This window comes from Triticum urartu, chromosome 3A (assembly GCF_056163025.1).
Source record: "Triticum urartu cultivar PI428250 chromosome 3A, HENAU_Tu73, whole genome shotgun sequence".
Classification (NCBI taxonomy): Eukaryota; Viridiplantae; Streptophyta; class Magnoliopsida; order Poales; family Poaceae; genus Triticum; species Triticum urartu.
Genome location: NC_141875.1, coordinates 673,767,663 through 673,791,381, shown reverse-complemented (window position 1 = coordinate 673,791,381; position 23,719 = coordinate 673,767,663). Strand labels below are relative to the sequence as shown.

At 44.1% G+C, this 23,719-nt stretch overlaps 1 protein-coding gene and 2 pseudogenes across 1 annotated transcript; 2 read left to right on the top strand and 1 right to left on the bottom strand.

Moving 5' to 3' along the window:
* Nucleotides 1–13,172: 13,172 nt before the first annotated feature.
* On the bottom strand, nucleotides 13,173–15,408 carry LOC147981387 (uncharacterized; annotated as a pseudogene).
* Nucleotides 15,409–18,148: 2,740 nt separating this feature from the next.
* On the top strand, nucleotides 18,149–19,445 carry LOC125546696 (zinc finger BED domain-containing protein RICESLEEPER 1-like). The gene is made up of 4 exons (XM_087513951.1): nucleotides 18,149–18,507; nucleotides 18,662–19,089; nucleotides 19,180–19,271; nucleotides 19,368–19,445. The coding sequence occupies exons 1-4, from the start codon at nucleotides 18,164–18,166 to the stop codon at nucleotides 19,443–19,445; spliced, it is 942 nt and encodes a 313-aa protein (XP_087370077.1). The 5' UTR covers nucleotides 18,149–18,163.
* Nucleotides 19,446–20,213: 768 nt separating this feature from the next.
* LOC125547171 (uncharacterized) lies at nucleotides 20,214–21,789 on the top strand (annotated as a pseudogene).
* The last annotated feature ends 1,930 nt before the right edge of the window (nucleotides 21,790–23,719 follow it).

Here is a 23,719-nt window from a genome sequence, read left to right as displayed (position 1 = left end):
CATGACTAAACTATATGATTTTGTAGGGATGAACTTTCTTTGGCCATGTTATTTTGAGAAGACATAATTGCTTAGTTAGTATGCTTGAAGTATTATTATTTCTATGTCAATATGAACTTTTGTCTTGAATCTTTCGGATCTGAATATTCATATCACAGGTAAGAAGAATTACATTGAAATTATGCCAACTAGCATTCCACATCAAAAATTATCTTTTTTGTCATTTACCTACTCGAGGACGAGCAGGAATTAAGCTTGGGGATGCTTGATACGTCTCCAACGTATCTATAATTTTTGATTGTTGCATGTTATATTATCTACTGTTTTAGACAATATTGGGATTTATTTTCCACTTTTATATTATTTTTAGGACTAACCTATTAACCGGAGGCCCAGCCCAGATTTGTTGTTTTTTGCCTATTTCAGTGTTTCAAAGAAAAGGAATATCAAACAAAGTCGAAACGGAACGAAATCAACTGGAGAAGTTATTTTTGGAAGGAAAGCTACCGGATGGACTTGGACCCCACGTCAGGAGATAAGGGAGGTGCTCACGAGGGTGGGGGCACGCCCACCCCCCTAGGGCGCGCCCACTGCCTCGTGGGGCCCCCGAAGCTCCACCGACGTACTTCCTGCACCGATATATACTCACGTACCCTAAAACTTCCAGAACAGAGATTAGATCGGGAGTTCAAGCGCTAGAGGAACGAGAAGTAGCTCGCAGCAAGTGACCTGCCGAAACTACCCCTAAAGCTACCCCGCCATCTCAGCGGAGAAGCAGCGTGGCTTCCACCGAGCTGCTTCAGCCGGATCATGTCTTGACGGCTCCTGCTAGCTACCCCGTGGATGCTATCACGGAGTCTCAACATTGCCACCTTATGACGCAATGGCAGAACTTTAAAGTCAAAGCGGCTGTCGGCCCTGTTCGACCTCCTGAACCCGGCGCAACTTTTCATTGGCGTCCGATTAAAGAAGGATATGCTAGGGTGACGGTGGATGAAATAACGGAGGGATTTGAGGGCCTCCAGCTTGACTACCCTACCGGTGAAGGGGAGACTAGGCTGGGTTCTGCTCTGAAGACTCCATGCCTATGGCGGAAGGAGCTCATCAACCTTCCGAACTGGACGCCTCCGCCTCCTCCTCCTCCTCCGGCGAGTCAGGGCACTCCGCCTCCTCCACCGCCTCCTCCTCCGGCGAGTGACGATCAGGGCACTCAGCCTCGTTCTCCGGCGCGTGGCGGCACTCCACCTCCTTCTCCGCCTGCGCCGGCGCGCCCGAGCAGCCAGCCTCCTCCTTCTCCGCCTCGTCAGCAAGGGCGGAAGAGACCCGCCGCCGCTCCGGCTGCTCCGGTGCGTCGTAGTCCTTCTCCTCCGCCTCGTAAGCAAGGAAAGAAGACAGCTGCAACCACTCTGTCTGCTCTGCCGGCGTCTAGCAGTACAGCCAGAGGCGGGAGGCAATACAGATTCGGTCCTTCTCTGAAGACTCCGGAGAAGTTACCATACGAGATGACCCCGGAGGAGAACGCGAAGATCGTGCAAGCCGAAGTGAAGAACTTTTTTCAAGGGGTGAAAGCAAAGAAACATCCACCTATGGAGGAGAAGGTAGATCCGGTGAAAGCGAAGCGCACTCTGGCTGCCCTGACAAAACCACCAAAGTCTCCGCTGAAAGGAAACTATGAGCACATTATTGGAAAGACATTTGTCAAAGCGGAGCGGTCGGGAAGTACTGTCAGTGATCAAAGGATAAAAGAACGATGAGCTGGGAAAAAAATTGCCCAGCTCGGCGAACAAGCGAACCAATCTGTCCCCCGCTCAAGGTGTCTAGCGACATCGTTGCTAATGATCCGAGGATGGTGCCCGGTTGTAGCAATCTTGGAGATTACCTGCCCGATGATGTACATTATGATTTCTTGGAGGTGGTACACAGATATGAGTACGGTAAGCCTCTCGTCAAAGATCAAAGATCTCTAACAACGATGATGCGAAGATTGCATGATTGGTACATGAAAACCTCTAGAGAGTCTGGGGGGAGGAATACTTTGACGCTGAGAGTTAGAGAGGAGCATGACCTTGTTGGAATTGAACTATTGAATGTTCCATTTGAGGAGTTCTTCCAGTTTTTCAATCAAAGGGCCCTTGATAAAGCAACGGTCACTTGCTACTGTCTGTAAGTAGTACTACTTCTGTCATTAAGTCTCTCTATATAGGTCAGCTCTTTCATTGCATGTATTCATAATTATCCTCACTATATTATGCAGATTGAAGATCGCCGAATTGAAGAAAAGACAAGTCGGTGATATTGGGTTCATTAACACAAATCTCATAGAAGCAACTGAGGCCGAATATCATGCCGAAGATACCGAGGCCAACTTGCTACGATCGTTGGTAATAAATGAAAACAAAGATATAATACACTTTCCTTACAACTTCAAGTGAGTGTTACTTTCTTGTGCATATTCGGTTTCCCTTATATATTAGTCTAGGTAACTCCCTCGAGCTCCTCCCCAAAGCAGGCCTACTGTGCCTAAATGTTCGGTGCTGCCCTGTGGGCCTACAGGGCCTTTGCGGGCCTGCATCCTGGCCCAACAACAGGTTGGGTTTCTAGTCGTATGCAGGCCGCTGTGGCGCAGTAGGTTGGCTTTTTTTTGCTTTATTTAGTTTTGTTTGAGTTGTTTTTTTTGCTGTATTTAGAGTTTCTTTGTGAATATTTTTGCTTTAGGTACAAAAAATTACAAACTTTCTGTTAGTACCGGTAGTTTACAAATTTCAATAGTTTAAATTTTCGATTTATTTGAAATTTGTGTGAATCACTAGTTTGTGAATAACTTAACTTTGAGAATAGATTTTTCAGTGATTCTTTTTTCTTATGTTTAATATTAGTGTGTTTTATCATTATATTCAATTTCGTAATGCTTAGGTTATTTAAAAAAATGAAATGCCTTTTATAACTGATGAGTTTTCATCCAAAACCCTGATACTTCGAAACAGATTGTCCATTTAGTACACGAAGTGCATCCAGTTTTTGCGGTAACCCTCTCTACTTTTTTCACATGCTATGTGGGTGAAATTATGATACCATGCTAACTTTCAACCTTTTCTGAGTTCATTTGAAATGCTTTCAATTTCAGGATCATTTAGCTTTAAAAAAAATCAGTAAATGCATGAAAGAATTTGTTTGCACATAAAATTTCTTCACGTTTCAAATGGCAAAACACATAACTACCCTAACTATTACAGAGATTCCCTCCTGGGTATGAAACACAGAAGAAAGTGATGATAGTGAAGCCGATCACATTCTAGATCTTTAGGTGTGAAACTTTTTCTTCGCGTGTGTCCCTTTGCGCCGTAACCATGGCAAATCTTCATCATTTAACGGGATGCTCGGGTCAATATTCACTGTGAATGGAGCAATTTTATCAAACTTTTCATAATCTTCTGATATGTCTGTCTTGTCATCCACTCCCACGATGTTTCTCTTCCCAGAAAGAACTATGTGCCGCTTTGGCTCATCGTACGATGCATTCGCTTCTTTATCTTTTCTTTTTCTTGGCTTGGTAGACATGTCCTTCACATAGAAAACCTGTGCCACATCATTGGCTAGGACGAATGGTTCGTCTGCATATGCAAGATTGTTGAGATCCACTGTTGCCATTCTGTACTGCGGGTCTTTCGTTACCCCGCCTCGTATCATATTGACCCATTCGCGCCGAAACAAAGGGACCTTCAAACCATGTCGATAGTCAAGTTCCCATATGTCCTGTATATAACCATAATATGTTTCCTTTCCTGTCTTGGTTTCTGCATCAAAGCAGACACCACTGTTTTGGTTGGTGCTCTTCTTATCTTGGGCGATCGTGTAAAATGTATTACCATTTATCTCGTACCCTTTGAAAGTCATTATATTCGAAGATGGTAACTGGGACAGCAAGTACAGGTCATCTTCAATAGAGGTGTCATGCATGGTACGTGTCTGCAACCAGCTGGCGAAACTCCTGGTTTGTTCACGTGTAATCCAGTCATCAGACCGCTCCGGGTGTTTGGAGCGTAGCAAATTCTTGTGTTCATCCATATACGGAGCCACCAAGGCGGAATTCTGTAGAACTGTGTAGTGTGCTTCAGTGAGAGAATGTCCGTCCATACATATTATTTGTTCCCCTCCTAGCGTGCCTTTTCTATCCAGTCTACCCTTATGCCGCGATTCAGGAACACCAATCGGCTTAAGGTCAGGAATAAAGTCAATACAAAACTCAATGACCTCCTCATTTTCATGGCCCTTGGAGATGCTTCCTTCTGTCCTAGGACGGTTATGAACATATTTCTTTAAGACACCCATGAACCTCTCAAAGGGGAACATATTGTGTAGAAATACAGGACCCAAAACGTTATTCTCTTCGCATAGGTGAACTAGGACGTGCGTCATGATGTTGAAGAAGGATGGTGGGAACACCAACTCGCAACTGACAAGACATTGCACCAAATCATTCTCTAACCTTGGTATGATTTCTGGATCGATTACCTTCTGAGAGATTGCATTGAGAAATGCACATAGCTTCACAATGGCTAATCGAACGTTTTTCGGTAGAAGCCCCCTCAATGCAACTGGAAGCAGTTGCGTCATAATCACGTGGCAGTCATGAGACTTTAGGTTCTGGAACTTTTTCTCTGCCATGTTTATTATTCCCTTTATATTTGACGAGAAGCCAGACGGTACCTTAATACTAAGCAGGCCTTCAAAGAAGATTTCCTTCTCTTATTTGGTAAGAGCGTAGCTTGCATGACCCTGATGTATGCCGTATTTTCCGTGCATACGTTGCTGGTCCTCCCGTGCCTCAGGTGTATCTTTTGTCTTCCCATACATGCCCAAGAAGCCAAGCAGGGTCACACAAAGATTCTTCATCACGTGCATCATGTCGATTGCGAAGCGGACCTCTAGGTCTTTCCAATAGGGCAGGTCCCAAAATATAGATTTCTTCTTCCACATGGGTGCGCGTCCGTTAGCGTCATTTGGAATAGGTTGTCCACCAGGACCCTTTCCAAAGACCACCTTCAAATCCTTGACCATATCATGTACATCAGCACCAGTACGGTGGCGAGGCTTCATCCGGTGATCCGCCTCACCTTTGAAATGCTTGCCTTTCTTTCTTACGGGATGCCTGCTCGGAAGAAATCGACGATGTTCGAGGTACACATTCTTCTTACAATTAGGCAAATATATACTGTCGGTATCGTCCAAACAGTGCGTGCATGCGCGGTATCCCTTGTTTGTCTATCCTGAAAGGTTACTGAGAGCAGGCCAATCATTGATGGTCACGAACAGCAATGCCTTTAGGTCAAATTCTTCCCCCATGTGATCATCCCACGCACGTACACCTGTTCCATTCCACAGTTGTAAGAGTTCTTCAACTAATGGCCTTAGGTACACATCAATATCGTTGCCAGGTTGCTTAGGGCCTTGGATGAGGACTGGCATCATAATGAACTTCCGCTTCATGCACAACCAAGGAGGAAGGTTATACAAACGTAGAGTCACAGGCCAGGTGCTATGGTTGCTGCTCTGCTCCCCAAAAGGATTAATGCCATCTGCGCTTAGACCAAACCATACATTCCTTGCGTCATCTGCAAACTCCTTCCCGTACTTTCTTTCGATTTTTCTCCACTGCGACCCGTCAGCGGGTACTCTCAACTTTCCGTCTTTCTTACGGTCTTCTCTATGCCATCGCATCGCCTTGGCATGCTCTTTGTTTTGGAACAAACATTTCAACCGTGGTATTATAGGAGCATACCACATCACCTTGGCAGGAATCTTCTTCCTAGGGCGCTCGCCCTCGACATCACCAGGGTCATCGCGGCTGATCTTATAGCGCAATGCACCGCATACCGGGCAAGCGTTCAAATCCTCGTACTCAACGCGGTAGAGGATGCAATCATTAGGGCATGCATGTATCTTCTGCACCTCTAACCCTAGAGGGCAGACAACCTTCTTTGCTTGATACGTACTCCCGGGCAATTCGCTGTCCTTTGGAAGCATATCCTTTATCATTACCAGCAACTTTCCAAATCCCTTGTCAGATACACCATTCTCTTCCTTCCATTGCAGCAATTCCAGTGTGGTGCCCAGCTTTTTCTTGTCACCTTCGCAATTCGGGTACAACAATTTTTTGTGATCCTCTAACATGCGCTGCAACTTCTTCTTCTCCAAATCACTTGCGCAGTTTCTCTTTGCATCAGCAATGGCCTGACCTAGATCATCAACGGGCTCATACGATGCCTCTTCTTCAGCTTCTTCCCGCATTGCCGGCTCAGCTTCTTCCCGCATTACCGGCTCAGCTTCTTCCCTCATTGTTGTATCATCGTATTAAGGGAACCCATGGCCAGGATAGCTGTCATCGTCCTCTTCTTCTTCATTGTCTTCTATCATAACCCCTCTTTCTCCATGCTTGGTCCAAACATTATCGTGGGGCATGAAACCGGACTCAAACAGGTGGACGTGAATGGTTTTTACGTAGAGTAATTGCGACCATTCTTACAGCCAGCACATGGACAATGCATAAAACCATCCGCTCACTTGTTTGCCTTAGCCGCAAGCAAAAAAGTACGCACGCCATTAATGAACTCGGGAGAGCATCGGTCATCGCACATCCATTGACGGCTCATCTTCAATACACAGCACCGAAAACATAATATTAATACAATACATAAAGTTCATACATAAAGAGCATACAACACTTCAATGCAACAAACAAATAACTCTCTAGCTAAAGAATTTAAATGCAACAACAAATGCGATCAAGATCGCAACTAAGGTAACAATTGATCCAACAGCATAATGGTACCAAGCCTCACTATGAATGGCATATTTTCTAATCTTTCTAATCTTCAAGCGCATTTTCTCCATCTTAATCTTGTGATCATCGACGACATCGGCAACATGCAACTCCAATTCCATCTTCTCCCCCTCAATTCTTTTCAATTTTTCCTTCAAATCCTCATTTTCTCTTTCAACTAAATTTAACCTCTCGACAATAGGGTCGGTTGGAATTTCGGGTTCAACTACCTCCTACATACAAATATCTATGTCAACTTGATGGGCATAATTTGTCATAAACACGAAATGCAATGAATAGTTTTAAAAGAGAATATACCACATCTGAATCATAACCCAGACGAGGGCCGACGGGTATGGATATCAAAACCATGGCACTATGCATAACAAACAACGTATGGGTAAGATAATTATACGAGTAACTATATATCCAAATCACACAAACATCATTTTTTATATAAAACTTCATGAACACGAGGCTCACCACAAGGTGGTGCCGGCGACGGGACGTTGCGAGCGATCGACGGTGGTTACGACGGAGATTTAGAAGGTACTAAGTAAACCACACCTACATATGCAAAACTAAGTGTTATTTTTTACCTCAAATTGCATATAAATCAAATACTAGCACATATATATAATTCCTCCCAAATTACTAAACTCAAAAATCAATCACTATATAAAGCATTGCACGAGCTAATCTAGCAATGAGAGATGAAAGGAAAGAGTTGCTAACCTTTGTGATCATTTGAATGGATGGGGGCCTTCAAATCTTGGGCAAAATGTGTGATGAGCTTGAGAGGAAGAGGGAAAAGAACAGAGAGAGGAGAGGGGAAAGGGGAAGAACAGAGCGAGCTCGGGTGGACGAAGGGTCTATGTAGGACGACCTTTAGTACCGGTTCATGATACGACCCGGTACTAAAGGTGCTGGAGGGGCCCCGGACTGACAACATCCTGCCATCACTCACTTTAGTACCGGTTCGTGGCACAAACCGGTGCTAAAGGTTCGCCACGAACCGGTACTAATGACAGCGGCCCGGCTAGCCGTTGGAACCGGCACTAATGTACACATTAGTGCCGGCTCAAATTCAAACCGGCACTAATGTGTTTCACGTTTGACCCTTTTTCTACTAGTGTTGCTATGGAAAATGTTTGGAGATGAAGCATGATATTTTGCATCAGTTCTATTGTTTCAAATCTTGCCTTCTCCAAGCATACATCTCTTTACCCACGAGCCAAGGATACATATATTGAGGTAATATATCTCTTCTCCAGGGATACATCTCCTTCCTTCGGTCGCCTATAAGGAAGATATATTGATGTACTCCCTTTGTAAAGAAATATAAGAGCGTTTAGATCACTACTGTACTTCCTCCGTAAAAAAAAGCGTTTAGATCAGTAATGTAGTGATCTAAACTGTCTTATATTTCTTTACAAGAGGGAGTAACAAATATTTTAATGCATGACTCCCTAATGTAATGACATATTATTTTTGTAGCATTTCTAGTGTTCCTTCAACTTTTGATTTTTATTCATAACAAGTAAATCTGAGATTACATGATTTTTCTAAGAATGTGTTGAACAATTCTTTTAATTATATGATTTTGTAAAGCACGAACATTTATAATTAAAAGAAGAACTAAAAAGGCATTCAACATTTATTAATTTCATGACAATCTTACTAAAATATATTAACAACATTATTACATAAACACATTTTCAATAAGATGAAAAAAATTAAAATGTATACAACACTTTTTTTAATCGCATAAACATTTCTATAAATGTGTTGTACATTTTTTTATTACATGGATTTTAATAAAGAAATGTTTTTGAATAACAGAAAAATTTGTAGAAAATACACCGAACACTTTTTGAATTACATGACTTTCTTTGTATAAATGTGTCAAACACTTTTTTAATTACATGAATATTTTTCTAATCTATTAATTCATCATCTTCAGCTAGGAGTTCGATGAACTACCCACCATAGAAATCTAGCTTATATTTATCTTATAAGCTGAACTACCCCATCATATCATTCCGATAACTTGGGCACGTCAGTATATGACGCCCGCCGGCAGTAAATTAGACTACAGTTGTCTCTATACTGTGTTGCGGTGTTCACTGATATTAATTAGGGAGCAAATGGGAATATTTTCAAACTCATCATGCACATCTCTTCCAATGGTCAGAGGCGCTCAGCAGCATCCCTTCCGTTTACAGCCGGCCTACGCGCACAGCAAAGTATCCGTGTAAGATGTCAAACCAACACGTTGGCTCTATCTTTAAATAAATAAAATAAAAAACGAACCAGCATACAATCAACCACAACTAGAGAAAGGACCAGCGCGCAAGTAGCCAACAATCAACGACAACTAGAGATACGATGCCTGCTGATCGATCTCGGGAACAGACTGCTGCACGACAGTCATGACGATAGTCCTCCTCCGCCCAGCGCGCATGCCAACCCATGTCGGTCCTTGACCTCAGTCGCCCGCCTCCCATCCGCCATGCCTGCCCCACCTCCGTTACGTCCACCGTCTCCTCCGTTGTCACGCCAAACTCTCCCCCTGCATCCGCGGCCGCCACGCTACACAGGTAGGGTAGCACGGGCGGCCAGCCGGGCACAACAATTCGTGCACCAACGAATCGAATCCAACCAAATCACCCTTGCCAGTTGCCATCCATCCAGGGCCCCAAACTGGCAACAGAGAGTGGAAACCTGTCGTCCAGACCAGACCACAATAGACCAGTGTCGAGTACAGAAACAGCTAGCAGCGCCTTCCTCACCCAACCCCAACCCTAGCCTACGACGTCCGTCCAAAACCCCTCTCCCCTTCCGTTTCTCTGCGACCTCGAGCTCGAGCCCTCCCCCGACGACACTCCTACTTGGCCCTCCATCTCCGCCTTTCCCAGCAGCAGCTGGACTGCATCTCCGCCAGCCACCCCTCCGCCACGCCCCCGCAACACCCACAGTCTCCCCTGCCCCCGCCGCTGTCCCGGACGCCCTCTCACGTGTCACCGCCCCTTCCTCCGCTCAGAGCACATGCCAACCCGGCTATGGAGATGGTTTCACTGCGGGTCATATCCGTCCAGAGAGGACACACTCCACTATCGCCCGCTGGTGCGCCGCACGCGACTCACCTTCGAGGCGCTCTCAGGCCGCTACCACCACACCACATTGACCGCAACGCCGAGCACAACCCCGGGAGCCGCAAGCGCAACCCCGCCGACTTATGGGCCCTCGGCGCCATGATCAAATGGGGGCTCTGCCGGGCGTCTTCGTCGGCAACGCCTTCAATTACCGCGCCGAGCTCCTCGACCTCCCCACAACCAAACGCAGGCTGGCATCGGCTATGTGCCCACGCCTCGTTTGAAGATGACACTGGTCTTACGAAACAACGAGGCCTGCCGCGACCTCATCCACGGGATGCTAGCCGACGAGCATGTCCCCGAGAACATCACCCGCAAATGGACTTCGCTGATGAGATCGTCCCGAAGATCGATAGCCTTGAGGGCGTCGTCCCACGATTCAACATCGACATCCACCTGTCGTAGTTACTGGTATCTCTGGTTTTCAGCCATCCACAGGCGTACGATGTTGTAGGAGCTCTGGCGGTACACGACCTGGTGTGCGCGATTCGCCATTTGGAGTTGGATCCTAGTGGCAAGGAGATCGTCAGGCTGTCGTGCCTCCACACCAACGCCTTCCACATCCCGTGCATCAAAGTGTGGTTCTATCAATAGTCAAAGTGCAAATTTGTCGGCGTGAGGTGATGGATTACTTGGGCTTTAGATTCTGAGGTTAGATATCTGAAGGTGCTTGACTCATACATCTCGGATGCAAAGATGTTGATAGATTACATAGCAGATGAATAAATTGCTTCCCTGCAAAAAAAGAAACAAAGAATAAATTCCGAGGTAATAAATATTTGGGAGATGAGACTGGTTTTTCAGCACCTGGGCAACATCGTCCGTGCAGCAACTAGCCCATACAGATTTTCGGCAGGTCCTGTACCAGAAGTTTGATTAGCAGACCTAGGAGAGCTACCCGTGGGAGCCTGGCAATATATAAAACAAATTTGTCCCTATACTCACACTGTTCATTCATAGGAAGATTCCACCTCGCCTATTACCGCATCTTTCCGTCTCATCAAGGGTGAACGGCCAGATAAAAGGGGGTCCGGACCTGTGTGCTCCTGCGCCTTTCCGTTTCTTGGTATCTGTGTAAGGTTACAAAGAGCAAAGTGAGCAGTCGGTAGTAGCCATACATCAAATAATTTAACCACTGCTGCATTATTGATTGTGGGAAAAATTGCAGAAGATATGAGCAAATATCACTTATCCCGAATTCATCTAAATAATACTAGTAATTAGTAGCGTGTCAGCCTAGACAGCAAACCACTTGCTCTTATCTACATCAGATTTGTTAATTAGATGGGTAACATGGATTACTAAGAAGGTTGTCAGGAATTTAGGTATCATGTTATATCAGATAGAAGAATTCATATTTGGATAAGGAGTGAGTAACTGTTTATTTTTTCTTAATGCCTAGCTTAATTCTAGATGGGTCATCAAAGTCCAGATTGCAAATCCCTCGGCTCATCTCACTATTAGCGTCTTTGTCCGAGAATCTGTTTCAAAGCATTTGCCAGTTGAGATAACAAACAAATTGTTTGCTACTGTATTTCTACACTTAAATGCTTTCAACCTGGTAAAGGTGATTGTAGTTTTTGAATCTATAGGAATGTGGCCAAAGATAGTTATATATAGGAACCGAAGTAAGTAGTGACCAGTAATGCTATGTAGTATAGTGATACATCATTTTAAGCCAACACTATTGACTTTGGGTGCAATAAGAGAAGGTAGTACATACTATCTACAAATGGCAGGTCCATATTACTATTTTGAAATAACTGACAGGAGCAGCATAACTTATCTGCTGCCCTGTTTTCGAGTCGAACGACTAGTCAAGGAGTCGTAACTAGAAGTCGACTCAAATACCTCGACTAGTCGATCGGCACAGCACGACTCGTCAAGAGTCGCTAACAGAACAACTCGTCGACTCGAAAACCTTGATCTGATGTGGATATTTATTTTAAGGAATGATGATAAAAGCTCAGCTTCTAGTAACAAATTAGCAACTTTGGATCTCTCGCCCGCTCACCTCGCTGGGCAAGGAAAACCTTGCCAACGGATGGTACCAAATTGGCTTGCTCACATAAACGAGGAAAAAACTTGAAACTGCGGGTAACGAGATGAGTTGCCGGGGAACCAAACCCCTCGCTTCTTTGCTTTGCGAGGCAAGGCAAGCGCTTGCCCAGAATCCAAACGTGCAGTAACCTTTGCTAGATTTACAAGTCATGCCTGATCAGGCATAGCTTTGTTTTTCTTTTACCCATTTAATTTTGCCGGTCTCTGCCAAAGTCCCACTCAGAGTGAGAAGTTCACAACCTTTGGGGACAACAACAAATTTGAATAGGTTTAGTTTTCCTGGTCCCTGACAAAGAGCCACTCAGCGTGAGAAGTTCAGAATTCAATGTGCACTCAATACAAAGTTCAGAATGTTGGGTAGTTGACGATAAAATTATGTCGTAAGCTACATCATGGTCAACAAAAATCTGAAGATTCCAACATAGGTTTAGTTTGACAACAGCCTAGAGATACAACAATATAGTAAGAATTCTAGTAGGAAAATATTGGTCATGATCTGATGGAAAACTCAATCAAAACACAAGATTAGGAGCACACCAGGGGTGCATAAGTAGTAGGCAACGAACGGCAGACTTAAGAGTGCTTCATTAGTCTTAGCAACAAACAGAATTATTTTGTTTTCTCTATTGAATAAAATAATGAAAAATAATGATGTTCATTAGATATGTTAGGCTGCATATTGTGCAATCCATATAAAAGGAGACTAAGGAGTTCGATATAAAGAGCTCCATATTATTTGACGTTATCGATGGAAGGCCATGAAGGATTCATAAATGAAACTAACATCTGTTTACATTCAGCCACCAATAACAGATATCAAGTGAAAACATCAATTAGTAGTACCTAAAAGCAAATATATAAGGGACTAGGTCATTCATACAACTAGGCAGTATCCATTGGATCGCTTGTCGCCTACAAAATATGTAAAGCTAACCAAGATTGTTCAAAGCCACAAAAGGGCATGCACCTGAAGAGCACGTTTTGGAATGCTGCCACGGAACTAGACCATTAGGCACACGCAAATGCTGCCACGGAACTAGACCATTAGGCACACGCACGCACACCCAACGACTAGTTTTTACAAAGGCATTTGTGCCACCATGTTAAATGCATGAAGCAGCAAGGACTTTCAGCAATCATCCGTCAACCAAATCCACGAAACAGGGAATATAAGGTAAACCACCCATGAAATCTCCAGAATTGCACATAAGTTGCACTTCCCTGCTATCCATATCATATGACAGATTCACCTCCTTCCAGTCAGTAAGGAAAATAAAATTACGATCCGGATGAATTGCAAACATCTAATAGATAAAGGTCTTGTCCTCTTCGTCACAATCCTCTCTCGCATATTCCCTTCCAAACATTTGGGGAACATGAATAGTATGCTTTAGCGTCCACACTTCACTAGCATAATCCTCAAGTACCCACACAGAGAGTTGGCAATAATAAGGAAACATATACCAAGCATGCAATTTCCCCTGAGAGTATCCAATTGAGCTATAACCAGACCTGGCTTCTTCCATTCCTTCCGGGAGAGCAATTTCCCCACAACCATCCCCCTTTGAGTCCACTGCAGCTATAATAGGTTCCTCGATCACCAAATGCATAAAATGCATCATGCCATTCACGAAGGCACATTCTGCAGTAAAAGGAGGTACTCTCTGGTATCCCCCCACACACAGTCCATCGCCCGGTTTCCGACGAGTATATCGCCACATCGTGGTGCTACTCTACCAGGGGTGTAAACACCACAAAGGGGAACGGAATGGCCGCATCAAAAAAAAGCCAGGAAGGGCTATGCCAGTTTGACGTGCGCAGGTTCAACATCCTCTTCATCCTGCCATACTATAGGATGCAGCACGGTCCACTGCCCCATCATAGGATTGCACACGATGTAATCGCATTCCTAGTCTTCTTGTGATTCCCAGCACTTGCAAAAGGAGAAGGCTGCTGCTGCATTGTTTGAGCTTGACCCTAGCGTAGCTCCCGTGAAGGGAAGGGAGCGAAGTGTCGACCAGAGGGGCGGGTCCCATGGACAGATTGCTGAAACTGAGACCGCCGTGTGAGTGGCGGGTGTGGAAGAATCCGGAATTCTAGGGTTCGGTCTTCACAGGCCAGAAAGGGCAATAGAGATGCGGCTGTGTGTGCATGGATCTGGATGAGCTTTACCACTTCTTCGAAAATTTTGACAAAGGTTGTGCACATCGGGAAATAGGGTACTAGAGCGGGGCGGCAACTATGTATATCGGGAAAATACGTTTTTCTAACAAATTACCTTATATGGATGCAGATCATTATCTGTCCAATTTTCTGTAGGGTATATGTAAAATGCATATCCAAATGTCCGCGTATACCTACTTCCATTTTAGAGACACACAAAGGCATCTCTTTCTTCACCGTTTTTCAAACTAATTTTTGTCATCTATTTTCAAGATTCAAGAATAAAACAACGGTAGATGTAGCGTGCCAAACAATTCACATTAATTCATGCTACATAAATAGCGCATCCTAGAGCGGGCCGACGGGAAGGAAATACCAGCAATGGCACCGCCTTACCACTCAAACCTTAGAAAAACGGTTACTTGGTGCAATAGTTCATCACAAAAAAAGCTCCAACTTCCTCGTATAACGGGGGTTGAAACTCCCCTGGTACTTTCCCAATACCACATGACCCATAATTTCACTCCATTGCTTTCACATCTCATGTCACCCGCTCGTCCCATCTAATCCCCTCTTGTGCCACCAAACCGCTGAGCGTCCCATTCAATAAATCTATAATTATAAGATTTTTTTTAAGAATGTGTCTTACACTTTTTTAATTACATTATTCTGTGATGCACGATTTTTTTATTACATGAACATTTAAAAAATCATTGAACACTTTTTAACCACATGACCATCTTACAAAAAATGTATTGACTACATTATTACATATGGTTAGGTAAGTAGCGCATGTCAGAATGGCGCTACGACACAACGCATAGCGCTTAGCGTTAGGCGCTACCTGAAGATTTAGTTATGTTAAATACTTTCACGGAGAGTTTACTATTTGAATTTGTGTTCCTTTTTGGTTATATTTTACATTTTAACCAGCACATCAGTTTATGATGCCCTAGGGCAGCAAATGAAATCACCCCATTTTTGGTTTGTCTCTAAACTGTATCCAGTCTTCACCAACATTAATTACAGGGAGCAAAAGGGAAAGTCTTCAAGCTAGGCATACATTACTCTTCCAACGGTCATAGGCAGTGGGCCCACTTTCCGTTTCCATTAGGAAACCCTCAGCAGGTTTCTTCGTTTACAGCCGGTCATGTTCGTGCCTTCCTTCCTTCCTTCGCCTATAAGAATTTGCGTCCAACGATCCGCCATGGGGCAGAGCTCATTTCGTTTCCTTATAGAGAGAGAGAGAGAGAGAGAGAGAGAGAGGACGCCAGGACCATAGTTTTGCCACCGTGGCCGCACGCAGCGGAGGTCACGGAGACACACGTCTACGGCTGTGGGAGAGTTCTCCTGCGCGTCTTCCACCACCGCAAGTCGACCCATCTCCCGAGCTCCCTGCACGTTCACGGCGACGTGGTTGTGTCGCACGGGTCAGCCTGGACGGCACAAGCGGGCTTTGCGGCCCGCTCGTGGCCCGTTTAGGACCGGCCCGTACGGTCCAGGCCCAATAGGAAAATATGCCGGTCCGAGCCCAAAAAAAGAGATCGAAAAAAGTTCGGTCCGGTCGGTCTTTAACTAGCCGACCGAGCGGACCGATGGCGCAAGGCCCATCAACTGTCCAACAGATCGAGGCCCCGAGCCCCCGAGCCAAGCAAGCCCCCTCCCCTCGTTCCATTCCCCCTCCTCGCTCGATTCCTTCTAGCTCTCCTCACAAACAGAGGCAGCGCCTCCTCCTTTGTTCTATCCCTAACCCTAACCCTAAGGCGATGGCGTCGTTGCCCGCGGCCTCTCCCTTCACCGACGGCGCCATCTCGTCCGAGTCGGAGCTGGAGGAGCACGTGTACGTCGGGGAGGCAGCAAGGCCAACACGTCGTCGGTCCGTCCTTCCCTGGTTCCTCACCGAGCGCCACGAAGAGGAAGAGGTAATCAGTCTCTAACCTGTAACCCTCACCGGACCGAGATGATTCAGTAGATAGTTATGTTCATTTACACTAGTACTAGATGATTTTCTATGCTAAAAAAAGAAGAAGATGAATTATTTGCACTTGATTGATGTACTGACTGCAGATATTACATGCTGTTTTTTGTAGATAATGATGAAGGAGAAGGGGAATGAGAAGGGAAAGGGTGCTGGTAAGGAGAATGCGAAGGTGAAGGCAAAGGAGAAGAGCGTGAGTTACCTAATTAGGCAAGACTCGGCGCTGCCTCCGCCAGTTTCGAGGAAGAAGAGGAAGCCTAAGGTGCAGATTAGGAAGGGGAAAGACTTTCCCAATGCCCCAATGGGAGAATTGATTTGTAGGTTAAAAAAATACCCTCCACCTCCTCTGCGCCTCCCCGACCGCACCGGTGCTAGCGTGCGTGCTGCGGAAGCCGCTGCCTCCGGCTCCGCAACCTACTCCGAGCTTCCTTATGCATCGACTATTGTATGATTGCTTTACTTGAAGCTTGATGTAGCCATATTTCCATATAACCATATAGGTGTTGTTTGCTTATTTGTGTGCTCATGTGTGTTAGGTGGTAGATGACGAGGAGAAGGAGGACGACGAGGACATGGACATGGATGAGGACAAGGACAAGGACGATGAGGAATATGAGGAGCAAATATGTTTATAGTCCCGCCACAAGCGAGTGCTGATATGTCGGATGATGATACATCAGAAGGGTATAAAGAATCAGGTGATGAACTAAAAGGAGACACTATGTCCGAGGAATCACTTGTGCATGTTGTCTCTAGTGAGGAGGAGGCAAGAGAAAGGAAAAAAGAAAAAGAACAAGAGGCCAAGAGCCAATGCTCCTGTTAGGATGTCATCGGATGTTTGGGCCCATTTTCACAAGGTCAAAGAGCCAAGAGCATCCCGGAGAGATGGTGTTGAAGGCCGCTTGTAATTATTGTCCCAAAAAGAGGTATGCGTATACGCAAGGTGGCAGGACCTCAACTATTGGAAGGAATATTTTAAAATGTGAAGGTTTAAGTGACAAGATGGCTAGGAATGCCATCCAAACAACTCCTGAACTCTCCAACAAGTGGTCCAACAATGCACCCCTCTATTGAGTACAACCAAGGAATCGTCAAGGAGCTTATTGCTAAGATGATATGTGTGCATGAGTATTCATTTAGAATGGTTGAACATGAGTGGTTCAACATTCTAATGAAGTGCATGAATCCAAATTATAAACCCATTGGAAGGGAGGCAATATGAGCCGAGTGCATGAGGGTTTACAAGAACGAAAAAGAGGTGCTTAAATCTCTCCTAAAGGGTGTGAGCTCCATATGTCTAACTACAGATTTGTGCACAAGCAACCAAATTTTATCTTACATGTGTGTGGTTGCACACTATATAGATGGGAGTTGGAACTTACAAACCCGTGTGCTTGCTTTCATAGAGTTGGATCCTCCTCACTCTGGAAATGTCATTGCGGATGCTCTCTATGCGTGTGTGACAGAATGGAAAATTGAGACCAAAATTATGTCCATCACACTTGACAACGCTTCAAACAATGATGGTGCGATCGATGCTTTGAAGGCCAAGTTCTTGTTTCGGAGAGGTATGCTTGTATGCCTTCTGTTTTTACACATATGCTTGATGTTTTTGCTCATATGCTTGTTGCTATGCTCATATAGAAGCTCTTTGTGCTCATATGTTTGATGTTTGTGCTCATATGCTTGCTGTTTTTGCTCACATGCTTGCTGTTTTTGCTCATATAAAATTTGTCTTTTGTAGGTAAGGACTTCGAAGGCCAATATTTTCATATCCGTTGTTGTGCACACATCCTCAACGTGGTCGTGCAAGATGGGACATAGATATTAGATAATTTGATAAACAGCTTGAGAGAGATGGTGAAGTACTTCAAGAGGTCACCTTATCGTCTCCATGCTTTTGTTGCCACTTGCAAAAGCTTGGGTGTCAAAGTTGGTAATCATTTACACCTGGATTGTAAAACAAGGTGGAGTTCAACCTATAAGATGATTAGCACTGCCCATGGATATAAGGAAGCCTTGACCTCTCATGCTGGTTCCAATGCCAACTATGCTTGGGCGCCGACAAACGCAGAGTGGGACATGTATGAGCTTATCTCTCCATTACTTGAGAGTTTGGCTGAGGTGACAAAAGCATTTTCAGGAAGTTTATATCCCACTTCGAACATCTTCTACCCATACATTGTTGGCGTCAAGCTTGCAATCAAACATGCAATGACTAGTGATAGTGACCACTACAAGGAAATGGGTGAAGCAATGTTGGAGAAGTTTAACAAATATTGGGAAGAAAATCACAATGCCATGGTGATCGCAACCATCTTTGATCCATGGTACATATGCTGCTGTTTTTACTCCAATGATTGATGTTTTTTACTCATATGGTTGCTGTTTTTACTCCAATGGTTGTTGTTTTTTACTAATATGCTTGTTATTTTTACTCGTATGCTTTCTAATTCACTCCAATGCTATCATCTTTGATCCTAGGTACAAGATGAGTTACATAGAGTGGGCCTTTGGAGAACTATATGGAGAAGGAAGTACGAGGTTTAAGACTGAGATCAAAATCATGGAGAAAGAGTTGGCGGCCTTGTATGAAAAATGTGTTGCTCAAGATAAGCGAGCTGGAAATGGAGAAAGTTCATCTTCCTCTACAAACATTCCTAGTATCCCGGTTCAAGCTGGGTACAAGTCCTTCTTATCGTCCCATTCAACAAGAATATCAAAGAGTGAGTTGAGGAGCTACTTAGAGGATGATGTTGCCCCTCACAACAAGGCTCTTGATCTTCTTGGTTGGTGGAAAGACAATGCTCCTAGGTACCCAATTATGGCCAAGATAGCCAGGAGGTTCCTCACTATCCCGGCTACCTCCGTGTCTTCGGAATCTACCTTCAGCATGACCGGAAGGATTTTAGGTATGTCAACTCGTACTATTGAACTTTGGATATATACTTGTCAACTTCTCATCCTCAAACTAGTTTGTCTACTTGTGTTGTATTATATATATGACTATAGGAGTTTGTTAAAACCGGTTATGGTGGAGGCATTAGTTTGTGGTGCAAGTTATATCAAGGGTGCTCACGTTGACTTGAATCTGGTGGAATGTTTGCCATCTTTTCCTTACCTTTTCTTTCTTTCTTTTTTGGTCTTGTTGTATGTGATGTGAGCATTTGTCTAACTTCCACACTTGTAGTCGAGGGATGAGAATGAAGAGGATGATGTTGAGAACATGAAGTTACCCATTGTGGTGGAGGAGATCAATGATTGGTAACTATTCTTCCTACATGTTTCACTTGTCATACGATACCAAATATTATTTATGTGAATGTTTCTTATCTTACTTGTAGACGTTCATCATGTGGATGTTGATCTTGCTATTCTGGAGATGGATGTCAAAGTGGTATTTCTCATGTGAAGGCTACTTTTGAATTTGTGTTATGTTGGAATTTTTCAAGTCATGAACTATGAAATGTTATTGCAAGTTTCGAGATGAACCTCTCATTTGTGTTATGTTGAACTTGTCAATTGACATAAACTCGAAATTGTCATTGCATGTTTGTAATCGTGTCGTTCAATGATGATAAGACCTTATGTTTGTGGATGTCATTTTTGTGCTATTGTTCTTCTCAGAATCAATTGTTTTGATGTCCAAAATACGAATAAAATGCTTTCCAAATTTAGTTGTGCCATACTAGTCATTATACAAAAACAGAGCACTCACTAAATTTGGACAACCTAAATTGTGGCCAAAAAGCGCAACAGGGCACTCCCAGAAGAAGCTACAGGCTAAATAATGGCCAAAACGCTTAATATAGCACTCCCAGGGACAGCTACAGTCTAAATACGACAAAACAGCCTAAACAGAGTCCTAGCCATCGGTCACATTCGGTCCATTCGGGCTGACCGAGCTTTGCTCCTCTCGGTCCGGTCCTGGAAAATAGGCTCGGTGTCCGGTCCGGACCGGACCGGCAACGGCCGGTCCAATGGCTGGCTCGGTCAAAGCCTGGACCGGACCGGACCGAGTCCACCCTGATCCACGCTTCCGGGCGACCTCGGCTGCCGCATCACCGACTCCTTCCTCGACGACAACGACCTCGACTGGTACATGGAGTACCGTGCTGTCTGCACCGGCTGGCGCGCCGCCACCGACGATCCAAGGAGCGATGCCTCCGAACCCCACTTTCACCCGAGCCGGTGGATCGTCCTCAACGAGGTCCTCCAGAGCCAAGGGGATCTTCTCGTGTTGAACACCGACACTGTCGCTTCCTCGGCAAGAATCTTCCGCAGATCGGCGATTACCACGTCGTGGCTACCATTCTCGACGACTACTTCGTTCTGGCGGAAAAGACCGCTCCTCACGCCGCTCGCGTCCTCAACCCTCTTACTGGCGTCGTGATCCATTTCGCGGCGCCCGTGCCCCCCGCTGTCGGAATCGCTGATGTCGTTTTCCACCATGGCTCTTTGCTTCGGCTCACCGTGTTCTCCGACTTATCTCGCAAGGCTTACTCGGCGGCTCCTCACATTGAAAGTTTCGTTAGATACAACCATAAGCAGCCAGCAGCTTACGGTTTCTTCCGGAAGGCGGTCGTGGGTGGTGTTTACGCATGCTTTTTTGAAGCATCCGTAGCTCGTGAGATGATTATTTGCTTAGGAAAATTTCTTCCAGTTAATCTTTTTCCTGTGACCGAGGTTTTCTCCCTTGATCTTCCTGGACATGGGTACGACATGCGGTGTTTCCTAGTGGATTTGCATGAGCATATATGTATCATCATGAAGATCTTGAATCCACAGGGAGTCTTGGCTCTCTTTGCTTTCCAATTTGACACAGAGACAGGTAACCTCTGTCGTCTGAAGTCCACAGATAGATATGCAATCTTCATCGGTGACCACAGGTTCTTCTCCGTCGATGTTGATGAGTTCCCAGGAACTAACCCGGACTGTGTGTACTACACTCAACATTTGGGTTCATCCGCTCATATCTGCAAGTGCAACATCAAGGATAACAAAATAGAGAGGATCTCTGAAGCTGCAGATTTCGTGAAGCAGGACAAGAAGTTTGTCCTGGTCGCTGACCGTCCTTACACCATGATCCACCTTCTCGCCAGCTACACCATCAACAACCCGGATGCTCAACTGGCCTTGCAACAGATTCCATAAGGCGTCGGCAGAGCTTCGTTTAATTCCTAAGGGCGGTGATTTCATCCGACAAGAAGGCTATGCATTTGCTAAGTAATTCTTCTTGTTTCCCTTCTAGTCTTTCGTTTAGTTATTATGGTTATTATGCCTTGCCTGGTTAAGAGTAAGAAACAAGTAGATTCTATGTTAGATCACCTTTAGTGGAACTGCAGTTTGATGTCTTAATTGGTACTATTTGGAATCAACCTAATGCGGCATCTATTATATATCGTGCTTGATGGATGCTATATTATTTGGATATGTCCACTTGTTCTTCTCTTGTATTACTACTTCCTAGCAAATGCAATGTGGTGCTTAATTTCTAGCAGTAGTAAATGTTTGCCTTTTCAACTTCTGGATTTTGCTCCTGCAATGGAATCATCTTTGCAATGTCATGTCCTGTACAAGAAATGGTGTTAGATTTTCTTACCGACGGTTTGTCGAGCTGCTGTACAATGTGTCATGGGCATACAACATGGTATGTAAGGAATGTTTCATCTATTTTTGTAATGCTCTGATACGTCTATGCTTGAGTCCCTTGAACTAGTTGCATTTGTACGTAGTTTGTTCGTTGCATCTATGGGCATTACGAAAGAAACACAATATGTAGCATGAATGTTGTTAAAGAACTAAACTAAAGATGTTCCCTGCTTATAAATATTTGTCACGGAGTTGGCCGTTGTTGTTTCTACAAGGGTATTGTAGATTCTATATCTTTTTTGTACTACATTTACAAAGATTTTATCCTATTTATACAATGCGTGTGTCCACCTGATCACCAAACCAGAGAAGTAGACTATCAGGAGCTCAAAATGTCCTTGTACTGCTGCAACAGTAAGCAGAGAACAGATGTTGGAAGTAACATAGGCTAGTGGATGAACTACTGAAACATCAGTTCTAACCATACCTTGTATGATTTCTTCTTCATCTAGAACTGCAGCACCGTCGGTTTGTTGTCGGAGAACAATGTGTTTAGGCGTTTCTTAATTGTAGCTGCAGTTGATGGGCGGGCCAATCATTCAGTTTGCTTCTATTATAGATTCTATCCTCAGGCAACTGCTGGACACTTGAAGTCTGCATTTTGCCATTGAGATCATCAATGCATTCAGATAGCATATCAATTGTTTTTTTTTTCTAATTATCAGCTTGGTAGAAGGTTAGTGGTTCAGTCTCCAAGTATACAATTTTCAACACTAAGTCAAAGTTTAACTCCAAGTGGTTGTTCAGGCTAGTGTTTTTCATTCAGACGGGTTACATTTGGAACTCTGATTTCTTCTTCTGAAGAACTATTCTCAAAAACAAAAGGAGAAGAAGATACTAAACAAATATGTGTGCAAGTATTTACATAGTTCGTTTGGAATGGAGTATCTGTATGCATGACATTCCAAACACTACAACAAAACAGCATATCACTGACCTGCTATTAAGCAATCTACACTGACGGGCTACCCTGCCCGTCTGATGAAAAGAAAACCCACGGAACTGTCCAGGCCCGCACCACCTACGGTCTTTGGCGACTAGCTCTCCCTCCATCCTCCCCTTACAAACATGATTTAATAACTCCTGTTTCAAGCGGAGGTGGCAAATAGACTACAGAAGCAACAGTAATAAATAAGTTTCACATTATGTATTATATGTGGAATGTAAAATATCTATCTAAAAGTACACAGTCATCTTTCAAGTTTATAAATATAATTGTGCGATCCAAATATAACAATGCAATAATTTTGACAATAATTGTAGCTTAGTGTATACCATTATGATGCAAGTATCAACATGCTAGATGAATGTAAAACTATGTATGGGCATTGATATGCCTAAGAAACTGGTGATATTTCCAGGAAATTCACCACAATAAAGTTCATACACTTTGGGAACTCGACCACTGATATTATTTTTTTGCTTGTATATAGAATCTTACCAAGAAGTCATAAAATAAATACACAGAATAGCAAGTACAATTATATGTGTGCATAGCACAATACTTGAATGACCGATTGACCATCAACCAAGTATTTATAGCATAATGCCGTTAAAACATAAAAGAGCATGCCAACAATATAAAGTTGGGTGAGGATTTAGCTGCACTTAAGATGTTCTACTACAAGTGATATATCATAAAGACATAAACGAGAAATGATGTATACTGAAGTGTAAGTTATGTTCAGTCACATAAGCGGTAGTAACTTAAACCGGTGGTATTCAGCCTACCGCTCATGCTAGAAAAGAGCTCCTTTACGGTGATTGGGGCAGTACTGGGAGTACTTTCGACTACTTAATCCTCCGATTTTTATTAGCCGTCCGATCTGGTGGGGGGGACTAAAAATGAATAAACCTAATTAGTTTAATCAGAGAAGGGCATAATGGTCC